The following is a 14,298-nucleotide window of genomic DNA, read 5'->3' on the forward strand; positions in this document are numbered from 1 at the left end:
AAAGAACAATGTTTTGTTTCTAGCAAAAATAATAACAATAATAACAAAAAGTATGACCCACTGGAATGAATTGTCTGACCATGCCCTTGATGGCATAAGGAATTAAGGATAACTTAGAAAATAGAAGGAAGAAAATAAAATAATATTAAGAAAAAAAGGGGTTGATGTCTTTAATAATGTCACACATGGCGTTATGTTCTTTTGCCTCTGACATAAAAATATTAGTTGGAGAATGGTGGGTAAGAAGCTCAGCCGGCCTGAATTCTTCAGGTTTAACAGCAGGCAATTTGAGCTGGCCTCTGTTCTTTTCAGCTTTGACCCATCAGCAGGCAGTTTGAACTCATATTGATGCATTCAAAATTTGAGAATAGCTTGTGCCCTCTTAGCTAGTTTCAGAAAGCTAGGCAAGCAAAAGTTTTCATTGCTACTTCCTGAGTCCCAAGTTCTATTAGGCCCTTTCAGTTTCAGGTCTTATGGTCAAAATTTTTATACCATCACAATGAGGGCACGTTAGTGTTTGGAGTTATACAAGATTAGTTCATTATGTGTATTCTCACATTTTTCAGTCTTATGATAAAATAAATTATGCCCTTTCCAATTTACTAAAGGCATTCCTTATGAGCGTCTAAGAGGATGATAAATTGGATCAGGCTTTGTCCAACATTAAACATTTAGCATTAAGTTATGGTCACTCATGACTCATGTACAATTGACACATTTTACATTAGAAAAATCATTGTTGTATTTACATGATATACATCAGCTGTAATATCCATAAAAATGGATTACTCCTAAGGTCATTCAGCCTGTAGCTGAACTTGGTCTCAATCAATAAACTCAAGTGTGAGACTCTTATCATTTCCGCATGACAACTGGGAGGATTGTGTGGCAACGCAGAGTAGTGCTTAAATGATTCTCCAAAAAAAAAAAAAAAAATTGTATTGCTTAAATGGCTTCAATTAACTGGCACCACAGTTGAAATCTTGATTTTGAACAACATTGTAGTACAGGGAAGATAACTTGCCATCAAATTTTGAGACCATTTTATGAGCAGATAAGCCACAATAATGCTCCCCTAGCCGAGCAATGCATATATCAATAATTTTCTTGAACATGCAGTCTTCTTGGATAAGTGGTTGCTCCACAAAGTCAACTAGGGGCATCCACTGCATGGTGGAGCATACAATATTCTGAAGTCAGAAACTACATATGATGCCACATAAAATTTGAAGAACCTAGGTTAATGCATTTGTAAAGTAATTTGTAGTTCATTTTCCCCAAATCCCACTGAACAAGTTAGTTGGGTATGTGAAATATTTTTATTAAGTTATTGGTGCATTTTATTGATAAAGGGATGCATACGAGTCAAATAACTCTAACAAAAAGCATCTAGTTAATCAAAGCAGTTCATTATAACCGTGTAATGATTAAGGACAACAATGAGTTGGTGATGCATGAAGCAATTATTTCATAGCCAATACTGTGATTCATTTCCACAGCCTGCATGCTTGCAACAATCATTCCACCCACCTAATTTTCTTTAGTTTCCTTTTCCTATTTTCTTGTGGCTCCAAACAAAGCCTTTTTTGTTCTGACACTTAAGAGTATGAAAGGATTGTCATAGAACTGATTGTAGACAATTAACCAAAAAAAAATTAGAACTGATTGTAGACATCTTCACCTTAAAGTGGCTATTGGTGATAGGCAAGTATTGCAAAGGGTAAAGAAAGCTAATGAAACAGTGTAAAGCAATCTTGAGTGTTCTGTGACTGTAAGTTAGGACATTTACCTTTGCTGCTTGAATTTCAAGATCATCGATTATGATCTGAGTAGATAGGGGTCTTAGCATGCAGATAAAGAACAAATCTGACTTTTCAAAAGCCACATTGTGAGCATGCCTGGAATTGCAGTTGCAGAGAAAATTAGATACTGTTAGTGCAGGGAATAAAGTATTTAGAAAAGTATAAAGTATGAACAGTGTCCAATTGCACTGGTCAATGGTGCTCCACACCAGAATCTATGCAATGCAGTTAAGCCGGCTATACAGACAGTTAATGAACTTAACCATACAGCCTAAAATTGGTAACTTTAATTATTATTAGATTCTTGCCTGTAACAAGTGATTTTCTCTTTGTTACAAAGTGAAAGTAAACATGCAATAATTGCACTTCCTTTTTTTAAACCACATAATAATAGTTATAATATGTTTTTAAAAACATTTCAACATTTTTTTAAAGCTATACAAATCCAACCATTTTCATATGCCCCAGATACTTTTCTCCCCTTTCATTAAATGCCTTTGTCTATGAGAATAACATACTGTTATTACCTGAATGCTATAACTTCAACAAACTCAGTATCAATCTGCAATATATAAGAATCAACTAATGTCAATTGGAGAATTCAACTGGTCATTTATGCTAATTGAACTAACAAGAGTAATTTATTGATGTCCGGGTAAAAAGAGGCTTAGAGACAATATCAACTACTACATTCTTACCCCCGTTTCCTCCTTGACTTCTCTAATAGCTCCTGAAAATATCTCCTCTGACTGATACAAATAAAACAATTGGTAAGAATAAAAAAGAAACAAATTGAAACTATTGAGTTTTACATTATTTTTCTGTTTTAAGTAGGATCATCCAAACAAACTTGCAGTCAAGGTACAACTTAAACAGAAGTACTCCACCTCAAGAACAAAACCAGTTGGAATTTTCCAAAGGCCAACAGATGCTGCAGCACAGTGTTTTTCTTGAACTACGAGAACCTGTAAATTTTCATGAGGTTCCTTTATATTAGATTGAAATTGAATCTCTTTCTGATGCATGTACAATATTATCATAGGATATTAACTCTACAGCATGTGTAGTGATTACTAATTTACTAAAGGATTCACTCATATTGCTATTTGAACTTCTTTGTTCTGTGAGATACAGAACCAAGGTACCTCATTAAGACTACAGTGGAATACCATATGTACAGGTAACTCATTTTGAAGATTCATTTTTGTCACATTATCAACACAAACAACAATACCTCATTTTTTTCATTAACAACAAATCCTCCAACCCCTACTTGATGTGATGCATTATCAGGAAGCATGCATGGTCCTTCAGGTATCCAGTATGTTAACATCAAATATCCTCGCTCTGCATGGTGGTATTGGAAACCTTCCTGTAACCAGTTGACATGCCTCAGAGACTCAATGGCGTTTCAGTAAGTAAATCATTTACTACAAAAATGGAAAGGTTTTCAAAAATCATTTTATTATGTTATCCTGAACCTGTATGCAATCTAGATGGCTGAAGCTGAAATTAAATCCAAGTTCACTTTTACATTAAGAGTCAAATACTGGAAAATTTTGGTCCAGAAGTTACCTTTACAGCAATTGGAACAAGCTCAGATCGTTCCACTGGCAACTTAAGCCAAACTCCCTTCTTCCCCTGCAGTAAAATGACCTCAGATTATGTGTCTCAAAACTTCAAGATGCTTTACATACAGCATAAATTCCTCTTGAGCCAAGTATTGATTGAAGGCTGACAAATCCATTGAAGTAAAAGTAAATAAGTGACAAAAATACTTGGAAGTGTTACTATCATGTTTTTACTTACACAGACAGTTTATGAAAATTGATTAGTCCCACTATGTAAACATGAAAGTAAAATCTTGGATTGTATGATCAAAGTCTAGTCAAGTCTGAAAAACCCATCATACTGAATTTCATTCCAAATTTCAATGAGCACACAATGGGTGCAGCAAGGCTGCAAGGGGATGGCTATATATTGTAATTGTATAATTCAGCCTTTAAAACAAAAAGGGTATAAGAAACCTTCAGCAAATAATCAACATTTGTAAGATCATAATTTAATCTACCAAGTTGTGCCTAATGCTTGCAGTTCTAGAAAAGAAAAAGAATGAACAAGTCGTTTTTATATTATCATCATTATTTACTCATTGTTGTAAAGAAGAGAAAAAATATTCCATGACAAAAACAAAAAACAAAAAGAAAAAGAAATCAGATGCATCTGGTCTCTTTCAAAGGCACTCGTTATGCCTAAAACTTGTAAATTGTAATGGTCAATGACATAGCAAAAGATTAGTAATATTTAATTTGTGATAGTTATTTTAGAGACTCAGAAATTACCGTCTTTTTCCAATGAGAAAGAGAAGCATGAAGTACAGAAACAAAGGCATTTGGGTTAGCTGGTAATCTTTCTGGATCAACTATAACTCCCCCATAGTCGTCATCAAATGCATGAAGTACTCTGTTATCACTACAATACAGTCTTGAGCTTGTCCCATTTGTTCCATTGATTCGATAGGACAATGAAAGTTTTCCTTGACCAATCGAACCAATGGCGTTTTCTGGCAGATATGTGTTATCTGAAGTACTTGCACAGGTAACTTTCAGAACTATTCCTGAACCCAAGATTGAGAACAAAAAAATGAAAATAAGAATCTGCACACTCATGTAGTCAAAAATCTAAGTTCATACGCTAAGATAAGTCTAAGACAAATGTCAAAAGTTGGAACATTTTGTGCTTAGTTAAGTGAAAGAATTACCTTTGCAAGCACAGATTTGTGGAGAGAACTTAACACCAATTATATTCTTGAAATTCAAAAAGGGGCTCGAGTATGTTCTTCCCAGATGGACTATCTGAGACACAGACACTGATTTGGATTCAAACAATTTCATCTCCATCACACGGGAGACAACTCTATAATCCAATGAAATCAAAGTCTTTAAATAAATATATATAACAGTAGCTTAAAGAGACTTAGACTAAACTATACAAGAACAATTTTACTTTTATATTTTTACCAAGATTCCCATAACACGTATCGCTCAAGAACAAGAAAAGAACATGGAATTCATCGTCATTCGAGCTTGCATGATGAAAGTGAAAGACTTGGAAATGTAATGGGAGACAGAAACAAACGTAATGAGCTAAGTTAGCACTTAGCACAAACTCAGGTAGAGACACACTGATAAAGTTGATAATTAGGGGCATATCTTATCCAAATATCTAAAATTAATTTGGTGGGACTATATGTATAGCTAAATTTGTGGTGTGAAACGCGTGGTGTGTGTTCAACAAGTCTTACTTTTATTTTTATTTTTTTGAGAATCTGGTGTTCAACAATAGGTCAAAAACAATTACAGCTAAAATGAAAAAAACGAGGGAATTAATAACTTTAAAAAAAAAATTTATGGTAATAAAGTGAAAAAGGTCCCACGCGCTGTCAAAGAGTGTGGAGTGTGTTTTTGTGGGCATTGCAGAAACCAGATTGCACAAAGCGGATCACATATCACTGGCAAGATTAAAGAGCTTTAAAAAAAATTTAAAAATTTTAAAAATATATAAAAATAAAAAAATAAAAACAATGAAAGGTCTAGTCAGAAAGCATTGATTAAAAATTCTTGATATGGTAAGGAATAATGTCACCTTTACAATAGTGGCATTTTGATTGGACTCAAAATTTCTTTCGATAATTATGAGAATATTTGAACTCTTAAAAAAATCAAAAAATGTCAAATAATTGAGTTATAAAACTCTTAGCAATGTGGATTTAACTTTTTTTTTTTTATTTTTTTTTTAGAGAATCATTTGGAGTAGAATTCTCCAACTTAAATAGTTAAATATGCTTCTTCTTTTTTCTTTTTTTCTTTTTTGCAAAAACTGTTTAAAAGCAGTTGGCTGAATTGCACTATTGGAAAATTTTAAGTGAAAATGAATTGCACTTATGGATATGTTAGTGGGAAATGCTACATCCTTGTTCCCCTTTTTTTTTTTTTTGACCCACATCCTTGTTCCCTTTTTTTTTGACCCACATTAGTGTGTGTTTGTATTGAGCTTTTGCATTTACGTTTTGCGTTTCCTGCGTTTCAGTTTTTTTTTTTTTTTTTTTTTAGCCGCATTTGTTGACTTTTTTCTGTGAACAGTGCATTCGTGCACTGTTCACGGACCCACAAATTTCACTTTTTATCAACTTTTTCATTAAAAATGGGTCTCACGGTACTATTCACATATTTAAAAATTATTTTGCTACAGTGTTTTAAGTTTTAAGTTTTCAGTTTCAGCAAAATAAGTTCTATCCAAACAGACCCACTATATCTGTATCTGACTGTATCTTTGAAAATTACCTTCATTTCATATGTGCCGTTTGGTGCAATAATTTTAGCTTCTAGCAAAACAATTAAATAGTCTACACACGTTTTACTTTTTTTTTCTTTTTTCTTTTTTAAGATACACACGTTTTACTTCTTTAAAGAAATAAACAAAGAAATTCTCCCTCCTCACACCCCCCCCCCCCAACCCAGCTAAATTATACACTCTAGTTTCTATATCATTTAACATTTGAAACATTGAGAATGACACAATTATTAATGAACAAGTCACGGAACCCACGCGTTGCACGTAATCTCATTAAATTTATTTATTATTTCATTTTGAACTAATTTAATAAATAGTAATGTAATTTATAATCATATTTTAATTCATTATAGGGACAATTTGTCGTACCAAATCAAAACAATATAACTTTTTCAAGAATTCAAAAGGTAAGTTAGCAAAAATATTAATTTTTGAATAAAAGTTATTTATAATATTTTGTGTATCATTAAAAATTATATAAAATCTGAAAATTTTCTTTTAGTTTTAAACAAACTTTCTCAAACCAGAAATTTTCTACCATACAATCAAAAACACCGAGAAACTTATCTAAAAAATTAATAAAACTCAACAAAACTACAATTAAAAAAATAAAAATAAAAATAAAATCTGAAAATTTTCTTTTAGTTTTAAACAAACTTTCTCAAACCAGAAATTTTCTACCATACAATCAAAAACACCGAGAAACTTATCTAAAAAATTAATAAAACTCAACAAAACTACAATTAAAAAAATAAAAATAAAAATAAAAGATTGCAACTTTTTTTCCCAAAAAAAAAAAAAAAAACAAGAGTACAATTCCAAAGGGCAAAAAGTAGAGAAGTTTTTTTTTTTGAAAAAAGAAGTATTGTGTTAATATTGTCATAATCTAATCTAACATCTAATCCAACATATGAAAAATGAATAGATAAATAAATAATTTTAAACACAAAATAGAATTTGTTTTCTTAAAAATCTCAAAGAACACACTAATGAAATAAAGAAGATGACAAACAATATAAAATATTAATAAACGCTTAAAACAATTACTTAAGCATCTAAGAACATCATATAATAAAGACATAACAACTTATTGCTAATATATTAAACTTAATATTTACAAACAGTGAAAAGAAACTACACAAAGACAATTGTCGTCAACTACACTAACTGTTCTTCATCAACTTGTCTAGATTATCCTTTTTTTTTCCAAATAAACTAAAATCTAACAACAACACAAAATATAACATATTAAAATATGATTTTTCCCCAATTTAGATCAACATCAAACACCATTCATTAAAAGTATTTAGCGTTGTAAATAAAAAAAATACTTGCATCAAGGAACACATATGAATTAGTTAATAATAGGACAATAAGGGAACGAACCTCTAGTGGGAGATCCTCCTGTGGGCAGTGACTATTTTTTTATAGAAAAATTTTAAAAACTATAATTCTAAAAAACAAATATTCATCAATCTAAGGTAGAGATACAGGGAAAAAAAATCCAACAAAAAAAAATTTGAGAGAGAGAGAGAGAGAGAGAGAAATAACCTTCTTTGTATGGGAAATATATGCATAGTATGTGTGTGAGTGGCAAATTTATAGTAAGATGATGGGAATAAGAAGAGCCAAAAAAAAGGAAGATGAAGGGGCAAAATAATATATAAAGTTAAAACCGTCCAAGATGAATACATACAAACAATACTTTTTTTTGATTTTCCATTGATTTATTATATAGATTATAATATCAAAATTAAAGTAGATGAATATGTAAAGTTAAAACCGCTAAGATGAATTTGTAAAGCCAATATATTTATATATTTAATATTGTAAAAAAATTAAAGGTAAAAAACAAATATGAAAAAGACTAATTATGTGGCTAATGACGTTGTGATGAGGTGACTCAACAGAAGTGTAGCAACAATAAATGCTACGTTTTAGCTTTTAGATATATATAGAATTTCATATGTGTTGTTTGGTGCAATAATTCTAGCTTCTAGCAAAACAATTAAATAGTCTACACATGTTTTACTTTTTTTTTTTTTTTTTTTTGAAGATACACACATTTTACTTCTTTAAAGAAATAAACAAAGAAATTCCCCCCCCCCCCACACCCAGCTAAATTATACACTCTACTCTCTATATCATTTAAAATTTGAAACATTTAGAATGACACAATTATTAATGAACAAGTCGCAGACCCCACGCATTGCGTGTGATCTCATTAAGTTTATTTATTATTTCATTTTGAACTTTTTTTTTTTGAAAACCCATTTTGAACTAATTTAATAAATAGTAATGTAATTTATAATCATATTTTAATTTATTATAGGGACAATCACAAATGTAATATATATATATATATATATATATATATATATATGTAAGGACTATAGCTCAAAATAATGTATTGGGCCTTGGGCCTTGGGCCTTATCCAAGGATACAAACAAGTCCGAGGAGATAAACATGACTTAGGTGATCTACTTTACAAGCCTCATCATTGGGAGACAGAGAAGAAAGTCCGAGAAGGAATTTCTCCTCGAACACAACAAACCCAGGCCAAGTGTATATTCAAGCAGTTGAAGTACGCCTCTTGAACACGTGAAAGAAAAGAAAACTCAAAATATCTAAGGAAAAGTTGTCACCACCACATTAAATGTACTGCAGCTACTTTTGTGATCACATTAATGTAGAGAAGACCCCTTAACAGTGTTGTCTTGACTGCCGCAACTCACAAAGGATTGAAAGAGATGTCTGATTGGATGGGTGCTCAAGTGGGAGTCCAGGTGATCAACAAGTGTAAGGTTCAAATGATCAGGAAGAGCCTATATAATGTAGAAAAGCCCCCATGAGAAAGGGCAGCAAAAAAAGAAAAAGATAATATTGTAACATATAAAAGAACCCTAATGTGGTGATCTGTATTCATAAGCAAAATTCTAGTCTCCTTGGACAGAAGGCCCTTAGATCATAATAGCTTTTATTCTTGTCTGATTGTTTCTTAATCTCATGCAAGCCGTTGCTCAACTCATCTAAATCTAATTCTTTGACCCATACTCTACAAAATTCATTGTATTAGGCTTTTTGGACCAGGATTCCATACAATTCGGGCTTGGGCTCCAAACTTTGTCCCTATAATATATATTATTTTTTTCATACCAAATCAAAACAATATAATTTTTTTCAAGAATTCAAAAGGTAAGTTAGCAAAAATATTAATTTTTTAATAAAATTTATTTATAATGTTTTGTGTATCATTAAAAATTATATAAAATCTGAAATTTTTATTTTAGTTTTAAACAAACTTTCTCAAACTAGAAATTTTCGACCATACACTCAAAAACACCGAGAAACTTATCTAAAAAAATTAATAAAACTCAACAAAACTACAATTCAAAAAAAAATAAAAGATTGCAACTCTTTTTCCTTAAAAACAAAAAAACCAAGGGTACAATTCCAAAGGTGAAAAAGTAGAGAAGTATTTTTTTTTTTTTTAAGTATTGTGTTAATATTGTCATAATCTAATTTAACATCTAATCCAACATATGAAAAATGAATAGATAAATAAATAATTTTAAACATAAAATAGAATTTGTTTTCTTAAAAATCTCAAAAAACACACTAATGAAATAAAGAAGATGAAAAACAATATAAAATATTTGTAAACACTTAAAAAAATTACTTAAGCATCTAAGAACATCATATAATAAAGACATAACAATTTGCCGCTAATATATAAAATTTAATATTTACAAACAGTGAAAAGAAACTACACAAAGACTATTGTCTTCAACTACACTAATTGTTCTTCATCAACTTGTCTAGATTATCCTCTCTCTTTTTTCTTTTCTTTTTTCTTTTTTTTCCAAATAAACTAAAATCTAACAACAACACAAAATATGACATATTACAATATGATTTTTTTCCCCAATTCAGATCAACATCAAACACCATTCATTAAAAGTATTTAGTGTTGTAAATAAAATGATAAAAAAAAAAAATACTTGCATCAAGGAACACATATGAATTAGTTAATAATTGGACAATAAGGGAACGAACCTCTAGTGGGAGATCCTCCCATGGGCAATGAATTTTTTTTATAGAAAGATTTTAAAAACTAGAATTCTAAAAAGCAAATATTCATCAATCTAAGGTAGAGATATAGGGAAAATAAAATAAAATAATCCAACAAAAAATGAAAAAAAAAAATTTTGAGAGAGAGAGAGAGAGAAATAACCTTTTTTGTATGGCAAATATATGCATAGAATGTGAGCAAGTGACAAATTTATAGTAAGATGATGGGAATAAGAAGAGCCATAAAAAAGGGAAGATGAAGGGGCAAAATAATATGTAAAATTAAAACCACCCAAGATGAATATATATAGACAATACTTTTGTTTGATTTTCCATTGATTTATTATATAGATTATAATATCAAAATTAAAGTAGATGAATATGTAAAGTTAAAACTGCCTAAGATGAATTTGTAAAACCAATATATTTATATATTTAATATTGTATAAAAATTAAAGGTAAAAAACAAATATGAAAAAGACTAATTGTGTGGCTAATGACGTTGTGATGAGGTGGCTCAATAGAAGCATAATAATAATAAATGCTACATTTCAGTTTTTAGAGATATATATATATATATATATAGATCGGTAAATATATGATAATATTTATAAAATGTCATTTATTATGTATTAGAGTTTAGAGAAGACATGACTTTTGGAAACGAATCTTATACTTATTTTTCTTTTTTTTTTTTTGGAAAAGTGAGAGGTAAATATAGAATAGAAAGTTTTTTTTTTTTTTTTTTTTTTTTTTTTTTTTTTTTTTTTTTTTTTTTTTTTTTTTTGCTGTTGTACTCAAAAATAGGTTTCTAGGAACATTTTTTTAAGTAGTATCTAAATAAAAATCCTTATTAAAAACCAACATTGGAAAGTTTCATATTTAAAATTTTTAAAAAATAATATAAAAAAGCTAAAAGATAAAGTTAAAACTATTAAAAATCGAAGGGAGTACATGATTTGATAGTCATTTATGCATTTAAGGCTGTATTTGTTTCGAGTGTAAATAAATTTGGGAAATTATTTTACACCCTAATGCATGTTTGGGTGCACATGTAAAATATGGTCAAATTGAAAATAATTTCATTTGACCGTAAAATAAGGCTCCTTGACTTGTAAATTATTTTACACATCCTATTTACCTTCAATTGATTTTTTGGACTCACACACAGAGAGAGAGAGAGAGAGAGAGAGAGAGAGAGAGAGAGAGAGAGAGAGAGAGAGAGAGAGAGAGAGAGAGAGAGAGAGAGAGAGAGAGAGAGAGAGAGAGAGAGAGAGAGAGAGTGCACTAGAAGAATCGAACTGCCATGCAAACTTGGTCCACCATCCCTGTCTTCCTCATCTCAGTGTCTCTCTTCCTCCTCTCTCTTTCCCTTTGACCAACCAAGGCCGAATCTTGAACTGCAGATAGCTTAATAGGAGCATAACAATAATAAATGTTACATTTCAACTTTTAGAGAGATATATATATATATATATATAGGTAAATATATGATAATATTTATAAAATATCATTTATTATGTATTAGAGTTTAGAGAAGACATGACTTTTGGAAATGAATCTTATACTTATTTTTCTTTATTTTTTTGAAAAAGTGAGAGGTAAATATAGAATAGAAAGTTTTTTTTTTTTTTTTTTTTTTTGCTCTTGTACTCAAAAATAGGTTTCTAAGAACATTTTTTTAAGTAGTATCTAAATAAAAATCCTTATTAAAAACCAACATTGGAAAGTTTCATATTTAAAATTTTTTAAAAATAATATAAAAAAGCTAAAAGATAAAGTTAAAACTATTAAAAATCGAAGGGAGTACATGATTTGATAGTCATTTATGCATTTAAGGCTGTGTTTGTTTTGAGTGTAAATAAATTTGGGAAATTATTTTACACCCTAATGCATGTTTGGGTGCACATGTAAAATATGATCAAATTGAAAATAATGTCATTTGACCGTAAAATAAGGCTCCTTGACCCGTAAATTATTTTACACATCCTATTCACCTTCAATTGGTTTTTTGGACTCACACACAAAGAGAGAGAGAGAGAGAGAGAGAGAGAGAGAGAGTGCACTAGAAGAATCGAACTGCCATGCAAGCTCCGCTCACCATGCAAACTTCATCCACCGTCCCTGTCTTCCTCATCTCAGTGTCTCTCTTCCTCCTCTCTCTTTCTCTCTCTTTCCCGTTTGACCAACCAAGGCCGAATCTTAAACTGCATATCACAGATCTACAACCCGCCGCCCACCCACACCGTCGCCGCCTCAACCATCCCACTGCCCTCTTCGGATTTTTTTTAGCATTTTTTAATTGTAAAATAATATTTATTCTTGGGTTTTGGAGGAACAATGGCTGGGGTGATTCATGTGTTTCACAGATCTGATCTAGCAAATCTAGCATTGATGGTGGCCGATTGGGGGTGGTGGATTGGTGGCTAGGGTGGGTTTTTTTAAGGTTATATGAAGGGTTTTTTGTGTGTTTCATTGGTGAATCGGTGGTGGGTTTGTTGATTATGATTTTTTCAAGTTATTTGGTTATGCGGTGGTTGATGGTGGCTGGGTTTATAGTGGTCGGTGGTGGTTGAGTTTATGGAAGTAATTGTGGTCGCTGGGTTTATGAAAATACGTTTTTGACAAAGTTTAGTTACAAAACCAGTTGTAGCCTAAGGCTACAAACTGCTCTAATAAAATGACAGGTGTAAAAAATAGCATGTGCATTGCACATGATTACTTAAGTAAACTTAACCCAACTAACCCTAGTTAACTACATCACCTATTAAAAAAATAAAAACTAAAAACCAAAACAACCAAAACGTATAATCTCTCTCGCTCTCTCTCAACGAAGAAACCCAGACATTGGGTCAACTATTAGAGATAAGCTGCTGAGGAGCTCCAAAATCAACGAAGAAACCTAGCTCCCACCGGTCCCAAACCCTCCTGTCTCCACCATTGGCCGGCCATCCCAAACCCTCTGTCTCCACCGCTGATCCACCACCTCAAATCCTATACTGTCTCCACCGCCGACCCACAACCTCAAATCCAGTAAGCTTAAGTTCCTTTTCCCCTCCATCATTCCTAAAGGTACTAGAGCAACTTCTCCCTTTAGCCACTCCTTTCTGTACCCTCTCATTCTCAACCCTTGTTCCTTCCCCAAAATTTTGGGCTTCACCTGTCAATTTCAAATCATCTTCAAGTCTGTCATGTTCTTTGGAAGAACCTTGCTAGTACCCTGACAGAGCAGGAACTATATCAGAATCAAGGATCTTAACTACCGTAGAACTTGATGAACCACTGACAGAAAATGAAGCTTCCAGACTACTTTGGGTTGGCCGGTCGGCGGTAGAGATAGGAGGCTATGGGTGATCGGTTGGAGCTGGGTTCTGGGTTACATTTTACAGAGACAGAGAGAGAGAGACAGAGAGAAATCACATCATACGTATATACTTTGGTTTTTAGTTTTTATTTTATTATTTATTTTTTTAATAGGTGGTGTAGTTAACTAGGATCAGTTGAGTTAAGTTTACTTAAGTAAACTTTTTAGGCTGTACTTGTCTCTCTGTCACTAAGGAAGTAAGTTATCTACTTCTCTTAGGCTGTAGAAGTTTTGTCCCATCTTGGAAGGAGAGTTTGTTCGTGTGTTGTATCATTGTCCTCTAGGAGTATCACACATACTCTTAGAGCTTGTAGGGTTTTTTTTTTCGAGGGGTTTGGGAAATAGTTTCCATATATTCTCCTTCTGTTTCGTGTGAACCTACTCTCAGTATAGAATGGAGCAACTGACCAGGCGTTGGGAAGACATGTCACTGTCAGATAAGGAGAGACAGGATTTCACACTACCTGAGGATCATTGAAAGGGAGAATTTGTAATTGCAGCTAAATTCTTAACGTCGCGTTTTCTTCAGATGGAAGAGGTAGCAAGAACTTTCAAGCAGATATGGCGATTCAACAATGGATTTAGAATTCGTAATCAAGGAAACAACACTATCCTGTTTGTCTTTGATAACCTTGCAGATGTTGATAAGATCCTGAACAGCCAACCTTGGAGTTTTGACAAACACTTGATTATAATGCAAAGGTACA

General features: G+C 31.8%; 1 protein-coding gene across 3 annotated transcripts; it reads right to left on the reverse strand.

The window, feature by feature from the left end:
• Nucleotides 1-631: 631 nt before the first annotated feature.
• On the reverse strand, nt 632-5,007 carry LOC115969758 (nudix hydrolase 8-like). 3 transcript variants are annotated; one of them, XM_031089369.1, is made up of 10 exons: nt 4,823-5,007; nt 4,564-4,657; nt 4,145-4,419; nt 3,378-3,443; nt 3,037-3,174; nt 2,690-2,767; nt 2,501-2,551; nt 2,330-2,364; nt 1,790-1,898; nt 960-1,166 (listed from the first exon to the last, which is right to left on the reverse strand). In XM_031089369.1, the coding sequence occupies exons 1-10, from the start codon at nt 4,832-4,834 to the stop codon at nt 960-962; spliced, it is 1,065 nt and encodes a 354-aa protein (XP_030945229.1). In that variant the 5' UTR covers nt 4,835-5,007. The 3 variants fall into 3 exon arrangements, with proteins under 3 accessions (XP_030945227.1, XP_030945229.1, XP_030945228.1); XM_031089368.1 differs by having other exon boundaries at nt 4,564-4,718; XM_031089367.1 differs by having other exon boundaries at nt 632-1,166; nt 4,564-5,007.
• Nucleotides 5,008-14,298: the final 9,291 nt, after the last annotated feature.

This window comes from Quercus lobata, chromosome 12 (assembly GCF_001633185.2).
Source record: "Quercus lobata isolate SW786 chromosome 12, ValleyOak3.0 Primary Assembly, whole genome shotgun sequence".
NCBI classification, from domain to species: domain Eukaryota; kingdom Viridiplantae; phylum Streptophyta; class Magnoliopsida; order Fagales; family Fagaceae; genus Quercus; species Quercus lobata.

Coding starts and splice junctions, on each gene's coding strand:
- LOC115969758 (XM_031089367.1), bottom strand. CDS start 4,702: ATGGAGATGAAATTGTTTGAATCCAAATCAGTGTCTGTGTCTCAGATA. Junction 3,444..4,144: donor TTTCTCATTGGAAAAAGACG/GTAATTTCTGAG, acceptor ATTTTACTGCAG/GGGAAGAAGGGAGTTTGGCT. Junction 1,899..2,329: donor GTTGAAGTTATAGCATTCAG/GTAATAACAGTA, acceptor CTGCAATTCCAG/GCATGCTCACAATGTGGCTT.